The following is a 17910-nucleotide window of genomic DNA, read 5'->3' on the forward strand; positions in this document are numbered from 1 at the left end:
GGCTGTTGCCAGGAGCAACAAAGAAACAGTCTGAGGGCCGCCGCTCAAGGTCACACCCCGAGGCTGGGGCGGAGACCTCGCCCTCCACTCCCGGGAGCAGGTGCTGGCGAGCAACGATCCACACAGTCCGGGAAGGCCTCCGGGGCCCGCCCGCACCCGGCGAGCCGGATTCGCCGAGCCCTGCTCCCGGAAGTGGGTGTCGTCAGGGCAACCCTCAAACGGACCAGCCGGCTGAGTGGAGCGCTGGCCGCCCAGTCGGCTCGCCTGGGGCCCAAGATTCCACCCAGGGAGGTGGGTGGGTGGGAAAGAGGTTGCTAGGTCGGGGATGGGTGGGGTGGTGGGAACCCACAGGTGCCCAGCCCCGCAGCAGTCTCCCCACGGCAGCTCCGAGCCTCGGTAGCATTTCCGCCGCCCCCAGTCTCCACTTCCGGAATTGCCTCCCGCTGCTTCGGGTCTGGAACGCACAGAAGAGGCTGTCTCAGATCGCGGATCCCCGGTGTCTGCTGCCTCTGCTCCGGTTTTCAGCACTGAAGGGTCAGGGAAAGTGTCCGTACTCCTTCGTGGGGCTGATTCGAATTCGCATCTCTAGAGTGGCTCGAGCGGCTGCTGCCGTAGCGACCCTCCCCAAACTATCCAGCGACTCACTGCCCAACAAATTCTTATTAAAGGCAATCGGGTTCGGTGCTTCCTTCCGGGCGCCGGTGACAGGGAGGCAGATTCAGGGTCACTGCTTTCATGGAGCTTATATTCAGTGTAAGTGACAAAAAGAAAACAAAAATAAACGGATACGGCAAATTCAAACAGATATAAAAACAGAACAGGGTGACTGGCTTTTTAGATTGGATGGTCAGGGAATGCCTTAAGCCTTCAGGCATTCCTTGGGTGACATTTGTACTGAGGCCTTGATAACGAGGCGCTAGCAAAGCTAAAATAGTGCAAGGCCCCGATCCCTGGTTATCTCCTTGGAAGGGCCATTGCCAAATGCAAATTGAATATTACAAGCACCTGCCACTTTGTGTACCTGAAACTTTGCCTCCCTCCATTGAAACCCCAAAGTGGAGAAAGTGTGTGACTGTAGGCCTTGGAAATGCCCAAAGCCAATCCAGAGCCTCATGTGAAGACCGTTAGACTGATGCTGGATAGAAGCGGGATGGCGCCCAGGGAGAGATGTGTTTTCATCTCTAGTAGTGTTGCGGCAGGGTTCACCCAAACCCTGGAAAATGCAGTACTGGTCAGATTGGCAAATGTCTCTCTTCCCCAGAGGAAGAAAGTGGCCTACTGTGGTCACTTAGCTCCTGACTGCTGGCTGTAAGATCATCCCCCTATTTCTCCTGAATCCAACTGCATATCCATCAAGCCAACTCCTGCTTAAAAACTTGGTTTATAGTATAGCCTTCTAGGTAGAGAACCATTTATCCACACACTCATGTACTACAGGGTCTCTGGGTATAATTTTTAATAATATAAAATGAATGAAAAGTATAGAAAACCCATGTTTGTACTGGCCACTCAGTTTTATTTAAATACGTAGTTATCAACTACATATCTGGTGGAAAATCTGCCAGACTGTCACAGGTCGAGCCCTTGCACCATCTTTAACCTTTGTCAGCACTGATATTTGCCTTTGTAGTCCTCTTAACTTTACTCTTTCGTTGCATTCCTTTCAGTGTTCTCTTCAGGTCTTTTTCTTCTCATACAGGCCATGTCTTACAAATTCTGTGCGTAGCTTTTTCTCAGCGTGGTTATTTTGTTTTATAAATTTATTTACTTATTTTTGGCTGCGTTGGGTCTTCATTGCTGCGCGCGGGCTTTTCTCTAGTTGCGGTGAGCGGGGGCTACTCTTCATTGCGGGGCGTGGGTTTCTCATTGCAGTGGCTTCTCTTGCTGTGGAGCACGGGCTCTAGGTGCGTGGGCTTTGGTAGGTGTGGGACATGGGCTCAGTAGTTGTGGCTTGCGGGCTACAGAGCGCAGGCTCAGTAGTTTTGGTGCACGGGCTTTGTTGTTCCGCGGCATGTGAGATCTTCCCGGGTCAGGGCTTGAACCCGTGTCCCCTGCATTGGCAGGCGGATTCTTAACCACCGTGCCACCAGGGAAGCCCTCTCAGTGTGGTTTAAGTGATCATAAATCATGCCAAAGCCTGTTGTCTTGTCACCACCTGGGTTCTGAATCTGAAGACAAAGATGACATCTGGGTGGTCTTGTGTACTTTAGCTTATTGTCTCAATATTTTAGGTACTGTTGCCTTTCTAGGGTAAAGGGCATCTTATGACCATTTGTATCTACTGAAGCACTGCATTAGTGATGAACACTCTGGTACAAATAACTAATGGGCCATTCATGATGGCTGCTAGATATCAGGCAGCCAGGGAGGAAAAGAGCACATTTTTACTGTATTTAAAAAAAATTTTTTTTTAAAATACCATTGGGCTTCCCTGGTGGCGCAGTGGTTGAGAGTCTGCCTGCCGATGCAGGGGACACAGGTTCGTGCCCCGGTCCGGGAAGATCCCACGTGCCGCAGAGCGGCTGGGCCCATGAGCCATGGCCGCTGAGCCTGCGTGTCCGGAGCCTGTGCTCTGCAACGGGAGAGGCCACAACAGTAAGAGGCCCGCATACCGCTATATATATATATATATATATATATATATATATATATACTATTAACACACATATGTATCCATAAAGAATAGAGAATATTGTTTTGCATGTTTTAAATTTTATGTAACTAATGTCATACTGTATTATTTTGTACCTTGCTTTATGGCTCCATAATGAGATTTACTAATATTTCATTCACTTCACCGCTGTATAGTATTCCACTATGAATATGTCACTGTATTCCCCTCTTGATGGTTAGTTTCTTTCTAGTTTTCACCATTACAAACAATGCACATCCCGCTCCACATGTCCTAGAGTTTCTCTCCAAGTCTAATTGGTTGTGATAGAATGCAGGAACTTTACTGGATGTTGCTGAATTGCTCTCCAGAGCTGATGTGCCAGTTTGCCCTCTCGCCAACAGTGTATGAGTTCCCATATTTCCACATGTTCGCGAAATCTTCATGTGGTCAGACTTACTTTTCTAACATTAATAAATTGGCATTTTGATTTATACATGAGTTTATGAGTTTGGTTTTCCTGTGTCGGTCACCATGCTGTAAATGTGGACCTGCGGGGCTCAGGATCTTGGCTATAGATCATGTGGAGAGGCTGAAAAGATAAGCTACAGACAGAGAGATATCTGTGCAAACCACATATCCAACAGAGGTAGAGTATCTAGCATACAAAAAGGACCCTCAAAACACTATAGTAAAAAAGCAATTTAGAAAATGCACAAAAGACACAAATAGATATTTCACTAAAGAAGATGTTAGATAGCAAATATCACATGAAAATATGTTCACTACCATTAGGGAAGTGGTATTAGGGAAACACAAAGCCACAATGAAATATTTACTACCAAAATGGCTAAAGTAAAAAATAGTAACAACAGCAAATGCAGGCAAGGATGAGGAGAAACTGGATCACTCGTAAATTGCCGATGGGAATGTTAAATGGTACAGTCATTCTGGAAGACAATCTGGCAGTTCTAAAACATCCAAGCATGCAACCACCCTACGACCCAGCAATTGCACTCCTGGGCATTTATCCCAGAGAAAACTTATGTGCACATAAAAACCTGAGATGAATGTTCATAGCAGCTTCATTTATAATAGCCCCAAACTGGAACAACCCAGATGTCCTTCAATGGGTGGGCAAATGGTTAACCCAATTGTGGTACATCCATACCATGGAATACTACTGATATACACAGCAATAAAAAGGAACAAACTATTGGTACATGCAATCCAGATGAATCTCCAGGGAATTATGCTGAGTAAAAAAGGTCAATCCCGAACGGTTACACATGACTCCATTTACGGAACACTCTTGAAGTGGCAAAATTGTAGAAATGGAGAGTAGGTTAGTGGTTGCCAGACGTTAAGGACACAGGAGAGGGGCATGGGATGGGAGGGAAGCAGGAAAGGGGCAACATGAAGGATCTTTGTGGTGATGGGAAGGTCTTGTGTCAATGTGAATGTCCTGGTTGTAGTATTGTACTATAGTTTTGCAAAATGTTGCCACTGGAGGAAACTGGGTAAAAGGTAGTTTCCCAGTTTGGGGAAACTGGGATCTCTCTGTATTATTTCTTATAACTGCATACAAATTTACCTTAAAATAAAAAGGTTTTACAAAGCCTATTATTCTGTATCTGTAACTTCTTAATCAGAGGTTAATGAACATAACTGAACTATTTAAGAATCAAGGTTATTGTTTTAAATGGCAATCTGAAAAAAGGCAATACTCACAGGAACTACTGGCCTCGGTCTCTTACTTTGGGTCTTTTTTTTTTTTTTTTTGCGGTACGCGGGCCTCTCACTGTTGTGGCCTCTCCCGTTGCGGAGCACAGGCTCCGGACGCGCAGGCCCAGCGGCCATGGCTCACGGGCCCAGCCGCTCCGCGGCATGTGGGATCTTCCCGGACCGGGGCACGAACCCGTGTTTCCTGCATCGGCAGGCAGACTCTCAACCACTGCGTCACCAGGGAAGCCCCCGACTTTGGGTCTTTTAAGGCAGTCTCTTCTTTTGCCTGACTCCTCGTGCACCTGTCTCCCTTCTGCGCCTCCCCTTGACCCCCCAGGCTGTTTCTCTTGCTCCGGGTTAGAAAATCATCATTCATGCTTCACGTGTTATTTTCGAGCCAACAAGATTTTGCATCAGGGCCTCTCTTGCAGAATAAGTGCATGGCTTCTTAACGGTGATTAGTAATCTCAGAATAGCTTTCTTCTTACTTTTAGCCGAAATATTACATAGAGAAGTGAAATGGATGAAAATAAGACCTTGAATTAAAATACCCAATTATACAACAAGAATTAATCCCCAAATGTCACCAAACCCGTATATATAAACTTCAAGGAAAACGGCTGAGAAAAATTCCTCCCTTTTGAGCAAAGTAGTCAATATGGTAAAGACAGGTATATTTATTTCATATGAGAGCACATTTCACAGGATATGTACAGAGTGTTTACATACCACTGACTTTAATACTGTACTTCTATAAAGTATATAGTTATAAATACTGTATGCCACATAAGCAATAAAATTCTTACATATAAACAGCAATCTACTATAGAGAATGAAGAATTCACAAAGAGATCCTGTGTCTAGCTTCTGCTCTGCTTTTAACAGAACTGGTAAATATTTTAATAATACACAGAATAGTGGCTAGTTATTTGCAGCAGACCTTTAACTTTCATAACTTTGTGCACTTTTTCAGCAACTTGCCAAGTAGAATTTGCTGATAAAGGCTGAGCTGCTACATGATATGTATATTTTAGACAGTAGTTTATATTCAATAGGAAACATTGCTCACAGAACTGCAATCTGCACTAGTGAAGTTTATAATGAATTATTTTGCTAATAGAGAGCAAATATTGAATACCATATATACTAATCACATAGATTTGTTAAAGCCACAGTTTCAACAAGTTAATTCACATTTTGAAGCACACTGCCTATAGTAATACTGCTGTTTAAAATATACTACTGCTGAAATGATTAGAACCCCCCCAAAAAGCACAATATAAAACTCACGAGTTATTTCTAACAGCAAATCCTGGCTGTTAATAGAGAGAGGGTTACTTTTATAAACATAGTATTCTGATAACATTTGAGTATTTAGAAAAGTGCTTTTTCCCTAACAGATTTGCTTTATGCGGTGAAGTGCGATGCAGTTTGCTGTGCTTTTACATTTTACGTATTCTTAGCCAGGAACTCTTTTTTCTGATATTCCGCTAATGCACATCTTTAAAGGTTAAATGCAGACAACGGAATTTAGGTCGACATATACAACTCTTTGTTTAAAAGGAACGTTAATATAATGGGTAAAGGTAATCTTAAACTGACAACAAAACAACTATTGCTCAAGGAGTTTTCTGATTAGGATTACTCAATGGTATCAAAATACTACATTCTGTATACATTCTGTGTACGTCTTCATAAAATTAAAGCAGGATCAGCTGCATATTGGCAGTGCAGGAGACAAAATCCACAGCTAATTTGAGGTGTAGCCTCTACAAACGTAAAGCAGCATCACAGATGTGTAGTTCGTGAGAGGGAGAGAACACACAAGGAGTAGATCCCAGTTCCGCCCCGGGCGGCGCCTGTGGCCCGCTCACCACTTCCAGAGCGGAGGCGGCAAGAGAAGCGTGCAAGGGCCGTGGGCAGCGGACGCCTTCGCGTACGTTGAGCTCTAACGCTTTTCACTGAGCTTGGTGGCACGTGCTTTCCCGACTTTCTGGGCCAGCGTGCTTTTTTGAAAGGGCCGGGGTGTCGGTCCACGTGACCGACTGTAACCACACACTACGCCGCTTCCGGCTGCAAGAAGCTCCTCCCCCGGAAAAGCCGGCGCACGTGCTGCAGTGGCAGGTAACAAGGGTGTGCGCGGTGTGCGTGTCAGACGGGGGTGGGTGTGAAACGGTGGTCGATTCTGGTTCCCTAGTGAGATCATTCTAGTTTTAGAAAGAAAAGGAATGAAATATCCAAATTTCATTTTCAGCCATCCTTTAGATAATGAAATATTGAAAGAAGAACTATGTTCGAATTTTTAGGTAAAAATTTGGTGATTTAGAATTTAAATTATGTGTTTTACAAATATATAAGTGTGTATATATATATACATATTACTGTATATATATACACATACAATTACTGTATATATATATACACACAGTGTGTGTGTGTATATATATATATATCCTTTTAAATTCTGTTTCAGTATAAGTTTGACAGCTCTTTGGTAAATACTTATAAATACCAATTTTTAACAAGTAAGAAAGGGGCTGGCAGTAATGTCAGCTAGAAGTTGTTTGGGCTTTTTGAGATTCTGTAAAGGAGACTGACAAAGAATTTCTGAATAAGGACTATTTTCTAAAGTAGTTTCTAGCACTTTTTATGGCTTCTACTCTCTCGTATTTATCCAAACAGAAACACACCAAAATTCCAGTTAATAATGAGAAAGATTGTTCCTTATTTCCAATATACACATATTCCAACTTTGTACACATTAAATAGTGGTATTTCATGACGACATCAGTGCACTTAACAATTACTTATTGCACATAATGAATAACGAATGCCCAATTCTTTTGGCTCTACCCTGCCAAAACTATAAAAACAACTGCTTTCTACTGTATAACATTATCTTTCTGTAAAGTCCAGCGTGGGTGATGCCTTAGAGGCCAAGGCTGTGAAAGGGTCTGCTGGAGGGGTGGTGCCAGGTGGGAGCAGAGGGACAGGAGGCGGAGGTGGTCTTCTTGCTGGCAACACACAGAAAGAGACACTGGTACCTTTATTCCAGTCATCACTAAAGGTCACCTTGGAGCCAGAAGACGAACTCGGCTGATGACCCAGTAGGTCTGGACAAGCGGGCCTTGACTTTCCTGTCACACCGAAGTCCTCTTCTTCCTCGAAGGTTACCCATCCTTTTGGGTTGCTGCTTTTTAGTGTAGGTGGGCCCTGCGGACCAAAACTGTCCTCAAAGCCATCCAGTGAAGATGAAGGCTTGCTACTGTTCTGTCTGAGAGGCTGCAGAGAAGGGAAAGGACTCTGAGCAAGGGGCTCTTCTCTGGAGAACCACGAAGTGGCCTCTGATTCTTGAGATTCAGCTCTAAAGGGGTTTCTGGGAGCGGCAGTCCTGTCGGTGAAAGGATTTGTGCTGCTCGAGCTCTCAGTGAATGGGTTTGGAGAACATCGCGTGTTTTCCTGGGATTTACTCCGGGCTGGAATTGGAGGTATTGTCGGCATGCAGCTTACAGAACTCAAAGTATTCATGTTACTTGGGGTTGCAGAAGGCAATGGAATCAACCCCTTTGGGTTTGGGGTTTGAACAGATGGCTGAGCCTTTGATACAGCAAGCAGGTTCAAAGACAGGTCTTCAAATGGGTCGGTCTTTAATGGCGAGTCCAGTCTGATGGCGGAGACCCCATTTGTTTTCACCTGGAGAAGAGAGCGAGCACTGAATAATCAACCAAAAAGCAATATACTTACTTTGAATACCCCCTACTCTTCCTGTCTCAGTTATTCCTCATTTTCGGGGGTGGGGGTGGGGAAGTATACGAATTTAGAAAATAAAAAGCAGCTTTGCATGGCTTGTTACTCTGGTGGTTTAAGTAAGATAACAGCTGAAGTATTATTTTGTAAAAACTCCCTACTGAATAAATAAGTCCTTCTATTAAACTGAGCTTATTTTATCCATGCAAGTATTGAGACGGTAAAATGGGGAACTGCACAGAATTAGCAGACGAGTCTTGCTCATGCCCAGTACTATCAGATGTTCACACAAACTGAAGAAATCCATCTTTAGAACTTACGCGAAATCTCTATAAGTAAACTTCCAGCACCCATCTATGATGATGATGTGGTTTCACTGTTCTTTTAAATATATTTTCATTGAGATTTAAATATGGAAATTCAACTTTATGGATGAAAATTAATTTTATTAGTATATTTGTATTCACCAGCTGAAAACAATACATCTTTTCCTTTTCTACTTGGATAAATAAATTTCCAAAGCATTCTTTGCTTTCTAATGTAAGTTCTCCTTTGCAGGATAAACGCTGTGAGTAACGTAACGGTATTCCTTAATTGACCTTCCTTCATCTTGTAAAAATGTTCCAAAACGGATATGTTTGTTAACAATCAAATGCAATGACTGTTTAAAACGGGGTGGTGGGGGAAGTCCCATTTTCTATTTGGTATATTAATTCTTAAACCAAAATGAAGCTGTGCCCAGAGGGTGCACAGTCCTCTCTACGTGACAGAGTTGGCTGTGAACTGTTACTGGCAGGAGGAGGGGTCGGAATTACTTCACAGTCATGAAAAATCTGCCCTGTGTGCCTACTTCACAAAGAAGCTGGCTGGAGTGGAGCATGGCTGTGGGACTGAGCACGGCCAACTTTCCCTACGGGTAACAGAACTGGGGACCTGGCCTTATAAGAAAACTGGCTCATCAGGAACTTCATTTTAATAATTTTCAAAACCCTACATAATTATTAAAACTAGGTAGATGACTTGGATATTTATGCCAAATTAAAGGTAAGGAAACAAACCTTTGGGTTGAAAAGGACAGGGGAGGGAGAATTTTAGCTCAAGACTTGCAACGTAACAAAACAGAGCATGACCCAAAATGAATTTAGATCGTTGTTAAACAAATAACTAAACATTCATGAAATATGTTGAAAAAAAGAGCAGCAGTCCCAACAAAATGTAACTGCATCTTCTGAAACAGTAACTTGGTGCTTAAGAATAGGGAAGGCTGTTCATTTGCAAAAGGAAACAGTGTGGATAACTTCATAAGTGAATCACTCTCTGTATCTGTTTTATTCAACTGATCTAGAACATACTTTATAATTGAATAAACAAATATGTTTTTCTTTAAACTTTATGTGGCAATAAATTTGTACAAAATTGAAGAGTAAACATGTCACAGATTCTAAACTGTATTCTAAGTGTATTAAAGTACTTGAGAGACAAATTTATTACAGACGTCATAAAATTACAATTAGCTCTACGTTACCAATAATGTCTGGATTATTTATGGTTCATATAACAAAACAGAAGTACTTGATTGGGCCTGGGCCCCAATTCTCCCATGGTAGATACAATAGTCCACAACACAGACATTACAGGTAAGAGGTTTATGCTTGCACAGCTTAGAATAGTAGGCCCTTGCCAAATAAATGCTAGACATTTAAATATCTTTATTTTCATATATTAAAATATTTTCTTTCAAAATAATTTAAAGGGTAATTTGATAGGAACAGGATCATTTTGCCCAATCAGACTTGAAATTATAATGAGAGCCACACCATCATTCATTACATTAGAATTAATTTATATATATCTAAGCAGGATTTGTGATGACTTGACATTAATGACGATGGTATTTTTACAGAGAAGGGTGTTGGAAAGGCCCTTAAACAATCCTGCTACGTTAACTTTCATCTTTGTAAATCATCAATTCTTCCTTACGAAAAAGAATTGTGCTACTAAAATTATTTTTTTTAATTTCCCAAAAGAAATCTAAGAAAAAAAATTGAATTTTGTATTTATGTAATTATGCCATTGTTAAAACCAAGAACCTTTTTGGTTTTGCCAAATACACTTCTATATACCTAAAGCTTACCTTCTTGAAGTTAAACTTCTTAGTCTTGTTAATTTTTGTAAAAAACAAAGCAAAAAAAATGGGAAAGCATTAGCAAGAACTAAAATGGTTCCTAAAAATTCAAAATACTAAGAAAAAAAGGTTTTATGGTATGATAATAGAATTTATTAATGTGGACAGGTGGTTTTTAAAATGAGTGAAAATTTAGATGTATGAAGCGAAAGACTCATACATCTAATGTGCTAAGACAGATGAAAAGCACATATAAGATTGAGAAATAATCCAATACCTGTTACCCTGATGGTTGCTCCTGCTTTGAGAAAAGGAACACAGACATCAAAGGAAAGAGTTAGGAGGACAATCGGAGACCAACCAACAACCCTAACAATTCAGCCTTCAAAATACTTTTATTTCTGTATTATATACAAAATCCAAGAGCAGTGATATTTGCAGGTCATAGCATAAGACCAAGAGACAATTCCAATTTCTTCTGTCATTTTGAATGAAAAATGTATTGTTGAATTAGTGTTCAAACTTTAATTTTGTCTGAGGTTGATTACTAACTAGTTCAAAGTGATTATTCCAAAAATAATATTCCGAATAGGGTTTGGAAGCTCTAAAATATTTGAAGCAGCCTGTTATGGATGAAATGTTTGTGTCTCCCCCCACCCCAAATTCATATGTTGAAAGCCCTAACCCGCAAAGTGATGGTCTTTGGAGATGGGGCCTTTGGGAGGTAACTGGGGTTAGATGAGGTCATGGGAGTGGGGCCCTCATGATGGAATTAGCACCCTTAGGCGGAGACACACCAGAGGGCTTGCTCTTTTTCTCCTCGTGCAAGCACTGAGGAAAGGCCATGTGAGCACACAGCAAGAAGGCAGCTGTCTGCAAGCCAGGAAAACAGCCCAGAACCCAACCACGGTGGCATCTTGATCTCAGACTTCCAGCCTCCAGAACTGTGAGAAAACAAATTTCTACTGTTTGAGCCACCCAGTTTATGGTATTTTGTTATGGCAGCCCAAGAAGGACACAGCCTTAAGATAGTCTGTGGGTTTATCACCATTAGAGAAAATGTACAAAATGGCATCACTTTGCAAAAAAGTGAAAAATGGTATTTAACAAATGGTCAGGATCCAGGCTTGTTCTATATTACTCAGTTTTTCTGAAGGGTGATACTATCATTAATTCACTTCATAATTTATGAGCTGGAAGGTACAACAAGGTAAGAAACTGGATCCTCTTTTTGTTGTTTAAAAATGAAATCATAATCTTTTCATAATATAGCAGTACTTTTAAAACTTACAGTATTCTCAAGGAACAGTTTGAGCAAATCTTCCCCAATATTTAAAGCTCACCTTATTTTAAAATACCAAAACTCACTTCGACAATTTAGAGAGACACCACTCTAAAATATATTAAGTATTACTAGAGTTTCCTGCCTACGAAACATGAGACTCCTGAATTTAAGCTTTCCTGATGGTCCTGATGTATCAGCTTTGGCACAGGACAGGACACAGGAATGGGTCTATACTAAGATACACAGGGATGGAATTCAGTTGATCCGGAATGCTGAGGTGTTCCACTTGCCCTCTTCCCTCACTGGCAGCAATCACGCTGACAGTATAGCCACGATGCTAATATTTTACTTCTCATTGGATTCCTGACTTCTGCTTTTTAGCTGATAATCAGATGACTAAGATGTTGGAAGTCAGATAGGTGAGGCATTTTCACATTTTGTAAAGGATATATAACATGTGGTATAATCATATGAATTAGAAGAATCTTTTCTATATAGAATTATCGAATCAAAGGACACTTAAATAGTTATAAAAAGTAAAGCTAGGTCATGTGTGTTTTTATGTTTTAAATACCTTGTAGATTTTTGGCAGAGTTGATAAAGACTTGTAAAAATTACTAAGTGTTCAATTCTAAGACTATTTCATATTATTACCAAAATAACAAATGTCATATTTTACTATCCCATCCTTTTCAACTTATAGCCACTACAGAAGATTTTAAAAATTTTAAATGTCTATTATTTTTTGAATAGGTATTATTCTTATGGTTCAAAGTTCAAAAGGCACAAAAGGTAAAATACTTCCCTTTCCTTCTGGCCCCTCAGCGTTGTAAGCTCCAAGGAGGAAACTAACCACTTTGTGATCCTTCACAAAGACAGTCACAAAGACATGAACAAGATCCCACTCCCCCAAAAGAAAAGTCTGTGTATATAATGTGCAGAGGAATTTGGTATCGGTGACTGAGGCAAAAAGAAGGTTTAAAACAAACATCTTTCATAGTTTTGATGAACAGAATACAAGAGTCAAGAACACAATCTACTGAGCCACACACAAAGCATGGGCTTGCTGCCTGTCACCAGATTACCGCACCCACGCCAATGAAAATCAGAAAGCAAAACAAGCTGAAAAATGACCTAAGAAAATGACACATGGCAGTCATTGGAATACTCATCCTGTAGCACTTCTGTGTCATAGATGACTTTCTACTGAGAATTGCAACCTTACCTGAAGTGTGTCCTTTCTGAAGTTGTTCAGAGTACCATACCTACTTTCAATACTGAAAACATTTATAGAGTTTTAGGAATCAGGGTTCACATTTACTATGAAATTCATGATCACTTTCTGTCCTAAAACAGCAATACAAAGCTCTAAGATACAGCTACTTTGAAAGTTTCTTGCCCTCCAATTACATTAAAAAAAAAATACAATAGTACACCTCACAAGAAAATGAGAAGAAAAATTCATGATACACTAAAAGCCGATTGGCAGAGAGAAAATAATAGATATTTATTGTTGGAAGGATTTCTACAATTATTATACATCTTCAGCATCCTCAACAGTGCAATGGCACTGTTTTCTGTGTGACACTCATGAGATAACATTATTTTGATGGTTTTCACTTTGGTGAATAAGCCTGCTGCTGCACGCCCAAAACTTCTAAACTGATCCAATAGTGTCTGAAACTGCTAGAGATCCCTGAGGAAGCCCAGTGCTGGCTCCAACATGGAAAAGAGCTAGCTGTGTGGCATCAGGAGGAATAAGAGCGTTACTGGAAATTAACGTGACTGCCAGCGGTCGGGAGTGATCTGACTGCCTCTCTCTCCAGGATGTAAAAGCCAAAACTTATTAACTGTGAGCAATAAGAAAATAAATTATTATTGTCCATCCTAATTCATTAACTATCCAAAGTAAATTATGCATAAAAAACCCAGAAAGTCACCAAAACTTTAAACATTAACAAGATAAAACAGCCTGGGAGCTGCCTGGAATTCCTTAAAGATCCCTAATCTAGGGTCACTCTCTGAGAACCCTTGATCCAGGCCACAGGTTAGACAAACAGACAGAAACCCCAAACCTCAAACAGCCAAACCATGCATCTGTTGTGTGACTGGTTTGAGATGTCCAATGACATTCACCTGTTGAAGTCATATCTGAACATGCGATTAAATGTTTGTCTACCAAAAGACAAACATTTGTTAAAAGTGAATCTCATATTTGTTTATTTCTTAAGCTAATAATTAAAATAAGTATGTTCAAAGACTATACCAAAGGCATCAAATATACCTCAGTAAAAAAAGAAAAACAGAAAAACAAAACAAAACAAAAAATAAGCCCAAACCCTCACAGAAGCGTCCAGATGATCTTCTGCCGGCTGGCAGGACTTACCTGCGGCTGCACTGAAGGCTCAGAAGGCAAGCTGTGGGATGACCTGCTCCGAGGGGGCGGCTGCGGGGCAGACTGAGGCATAGGTGTGGCCACCGGGACAAGAGGCTCCCGCATCTGCTGAACCGGCGGGGCCAGAGAAGGCTGCACAGGAGGGGCGGCCTGAGGCTTCAGTGGTTCAGGAAGAAGAGCCGGCCCTAAAAAAAGTCATTTCCAGATGTTAGGTGTTCTCTAGAAAACCACTTTTTATCCTTCCTTTAGTGAAATGTAAGGGATTCTAGTCCCTGTCCCGCCCACCCCTGGCCCCAAGCAGCCTCATTTCTTGTGGCATAAAGAAAGACACAAGGCTATCCCAATTTGAGTAAGTTGTAAAAAGCGAGACACTGCAGAAAGGAAAAGAAAAAGAAAAAGGGAAAGAATACAGAACGGCACTGCTGTTTCTAATACAGGGCCTACCTTTCAGCACTTCTGATGGTTTGCTTTGGCTTTCAGGAGTCAGTCTTCCAGCAGACACCCGAGCATGGCTCTGGGGGGCGCTGATCACCCCGGCACGGGGTGGAATAATCTAAAAATGGAAAACGTAACCGTTGAGATATTTACTTATTTTCAACAGATAAGATTTGGTGAAAATATTTGCTTTTGCATCTCATCTCATTTCCTCAGCCTCTTGTCATTTTAATGGCTCTCTATTTATAGCCACATCGTCACAAGTTTTAAAAATCTTCCTTTTTATTTTCCACTGTTTACTATGTGCCAGGCACTGTGTTAATTAAGCACTGTGGAGGCATTTCCATTTCATTGTCCAAATGGCCCTCAGAGGTAGGTATTCTTTTATCATCTCTATTATAAATGAAGATGAAGAAACGTATACAACTTTCCCAAAGCCACAGAGCTAGAAAGTAGAGCCAGGAGCCAGACTCAGGTCTGACCCGCTGCAGGGCCGTGCTCTTCATCCTGTGCGATGCTGCCTTAATGGGCGACGGGGATGGTATTACAGGTCACGAGGACGTGGAGAGGGACATACGCTGTGTAACTAAGTGGCTTATGAAAAACCATGCCGAGGTCTTTTTTTTCAACACAGATGTAAAACCTCTTGAGTGCCTTACTCGATATGCTAAAATAAATACACTGGAAGACACACTGGTGAAAAACGTCTTTTCTATTTTCACACATTTGCTGAAGACTTTAAGCTCCCAATACTCCTTATTTTAAGCAAAAGTTATGAATGTTATCTCACAAAATTCTGACTTTCCTTCCCTATTCTTACAGTATTAAATAAAGAAAGTACTTTGTGGGAAGTGGTAGAATCGACGGATAGCAATTTCCCCTTCTTTGGAAAAAAGGAGAGTGGGTAATGGCTATCTTCAGGTATACTCCACAGACATTTTACTTTGGAGTGTGATGTTATATATAGAAAAAGGCCTTTAGGTTGGATGTTAAATAGAAAGCTACAAGAGAAAGAACGAAGTATTTCTATCTTATAAATCTTATGAGGATTCCTTAGAAATTAGAAGTAGTTTCATTAGCAGAAGTTTCTTAATTTCCAGTTACAGTCACAGTTCCCACTTCTTACCCTTCAGCTGGAGGCCTCCCAGCAGTCCCAGGACCCACTAGACTGATCCTGGTTTCTGTTTTCTTTCTTTCTTTTTTTCCCCTTAAGTTACTTGCTCTATCCCAGAGAAAATTTTCACTTGGGTGAATAAGAGGATAATTCTGTGTATAAGAGAACACTGATAAACACGCAGAAAACCACAGATTCACAACACAGGGAAAGGCACTGCAATGCCACCTGCTCTCCTGCTTTTAATACCTTTAGAACCAGCTTTAGTTGACCGACTATCATAAATGGGTTTTCTGAAATCTAGTTTTCAAATCCTTCTGATTGAAGAATTACTCAGATAATATAAAAAGTTGCCCCAAAACATCACTTCCTCATACAGAGATTCTAAGATATTTATGTAGCGACTGCAACTACTTAATTGCATCACTTTTATTCAAATAAGGAAGTATGTTTAGTTACTTTTGAAGAGGATGTTAAAATACTCTCAGTGTTGAAAGGTACCCTGGAGAGCGTCAAGTGCAATTCCCCATTTTAGAGTTGAGGAAACTGGGGCCTTAATGGGCCCCATGATTTCTTCAAGATAACACATTTCATTAGCAGCAAATTGGGACCTAGAACCTAGACCTCCTGGCTCCCAGGCGAGATGCTGCCTACCGGTCTGGCTGTACCGTATCCAGCAGGTCCTGGGCCTGTGAGTCCTGTTTGAGGTGAAGGCTGATTGCGTCCTGGAACAAAGACATCGCACCGTGTATTTCATTTTTTTTAAAAAAGAAAGAAACAAGAAACCATTACTTATATCCCAAGTGTCTATTCACGGTCCAGTTTTAAGGTTAAGCTGAATTCAAGTGTTTTTACCTATATTATCTTTCCGTGTCGTTCCAGGGCTTTTGGGTGCTTTGAAGCAGGAAGGAAAAAAAAATTAGTCATAAGTAAACAATCAAGCCATACTGCATAACACTGGCTGCTGTTGTTTCACTACCAGCAGAAATTGGGGGCGTGAGATGGAAACAAAAGTGCTTTGCTTTAGATAATGATGAAGGAAGCGTATTATCAGCTCTGACGGAAATATCCCCAAAAAGAGAAAAATCAGGATACTGAGAGTGACATTCATGGGAACCAGCTTAGCACTTGGTCTGATACCTCATTCAGAAGGTCACTTTTAAGGTGACTTTCCCAACAGAGCTCTCTCCTGTGAACCCTGAAAACACATGGTCAGCTTAGGGGGATGGTCACAAGATGCAGCCCCGCTGTTTCCCAGAGCTTGGTGGACAAACAGCTCCGGAGCAAACAGACAGCACTACATTTTCCGAGTCACACAAGAGGCACCTAATGGCACTGTTTCAGGGCTTCACGCTGTAGATGTCATTATGGATAAAGGAATCTCACGATGAGATCTTTGGGATTTCTATAGCAAAATCCTATGATGAAGGTAGAAGCCAGGCACATCTTATTACCAAATATCTGCCTTATGCAAGACAATGTTAAACTACGGTTCAAACTCATTAGAAAGGTAGTAAAAGGATGAAATGAAATAAACTACTTTTGGGGCCAAAAGGAGTTAGGGGACACTATTGAGGCCTGCATCTCATATTTATTCTTTTTGAAAGGAAATTCAAGTGTGATTGTTTTATGAAATCCATCAGCTTTTTAAGAACTATAATCTTAATGAATGGCTTCTAGTTTTTATAGCCTTTTAAGCAAATTTAGTTCAGCGTCATTAAAACATTTCTGTTATCTGAAATCATCCGAAAAACACTATATTCTTGGACCTGAATTAATAAGGTTTAATTACAATTAAATTAATAAGGTTTAGTTACAATTATTAATTTTTAAAACTCCAGAGTTAGTATAGTACATTTCTAAACATTTGACTTATTCTGAAAAGAATTTTGAAGGCATTCTTCTTAAAATAACATTGTACAATAATTTCACATCCGAAGGATATATGGAATATATACAACACAGAGTGCAAAACAACATGAGAACTGTGCGGAAATTAAATGGACATCCATTAGAAACTATATACAACACAGAATGGAAAGAGAAAAAAAATACCAAGTTACAAGGTATACATAAGGATGGGAGGGGGAGTTTACAGTTGGACCAAGAAAAGATTTGGTATGCCTTTAAACACTGGAGGGGCTGACATTTAGAAATAAAACGAGAGATCCATTTCTATGATGCAAAAGTCTTGTTACCTTCCATCTCTCGCCTAGCTACCCCAGGACTGGGAGGGGCTCCAATACCTTTTTAGAGAAAGAACAGAAGCTGTATATTGTTCAGGGCCCGTAGCACACAGAATGAAAGGCAGGCACACAAAACAATTTCTGAGTTAAGCTTACATTTGCAAAAAAGTTCTTTCACTGGTTTAAATTTCTTCAAAGATATCAGTACAAACCAAAGTGACTTTAGGTGCCTGGCCCAAACCTGAGTCTGGCCCTTTCCACAGTTAGAATGTAAGAGAAGGACAGTT

At 40.9% G+C, this 17910-nt stretch overlaps 1 protein-coding gene across 14 annotated transcripts in view; it reads right to left on the reverse strand.

Moving 5' to 3' along the window:
* Positions 1-4995: 4995 nt before the first annotated feature.
* SYNJ1 (synaptojanin 1) overlaps positions 4996-17910 on the reverse strand; it is an 88913-nt gene continuing 75998 nt past the window's right edge. For 3 of the 14 annotated variants that reach the window (XM_004264514.3, XM_049710659.1, XM_049710658.1), the window contains 6 exons: positions 17636-17683; positions 16293-16331; positions 16092-16162; positions 14333-14441; positions 13880-14073; positions 4996-8029 (listed from right to left, as the gene is read on the reverse strand). In XM_004264514.3, the coding sequence (XP_004264562.1) occupies positions 7232-8029; positions 13880-14073; positions 14333-14441; positions 16092-16162; positions 16293-16331; positions 17636-17683 (1259 nt within the window). In that variant the 3' untranslated portion in view covers positions 4996-7231. Of the gene's footprint in view, positions 8030-10485; positions 10510-13879; positions 14074-14332; positions 14442-16091; positions 16163-16292; positions 16332-17635; positions 17684-17910 lie in introns of all 14 variants that reach the window. The other 11 variants (XM_049710661.1, XM_049710662.1, XM_049710660.1 and 8 more) reach the window with 6 other exon arrangements.

Source organism: Orcinus orca, chromosome 5 (assembly GCF_937001465.1).
Source record: "Orcinus orca chromosome 5, mOrcOrc1.1, whole genome shotgun sequence".
NCBI lineage: Eukaryota > Metazoa > Chordata > Mammalia > Artiodactyla > Delphinidae > Orcinus > Orcinus orca.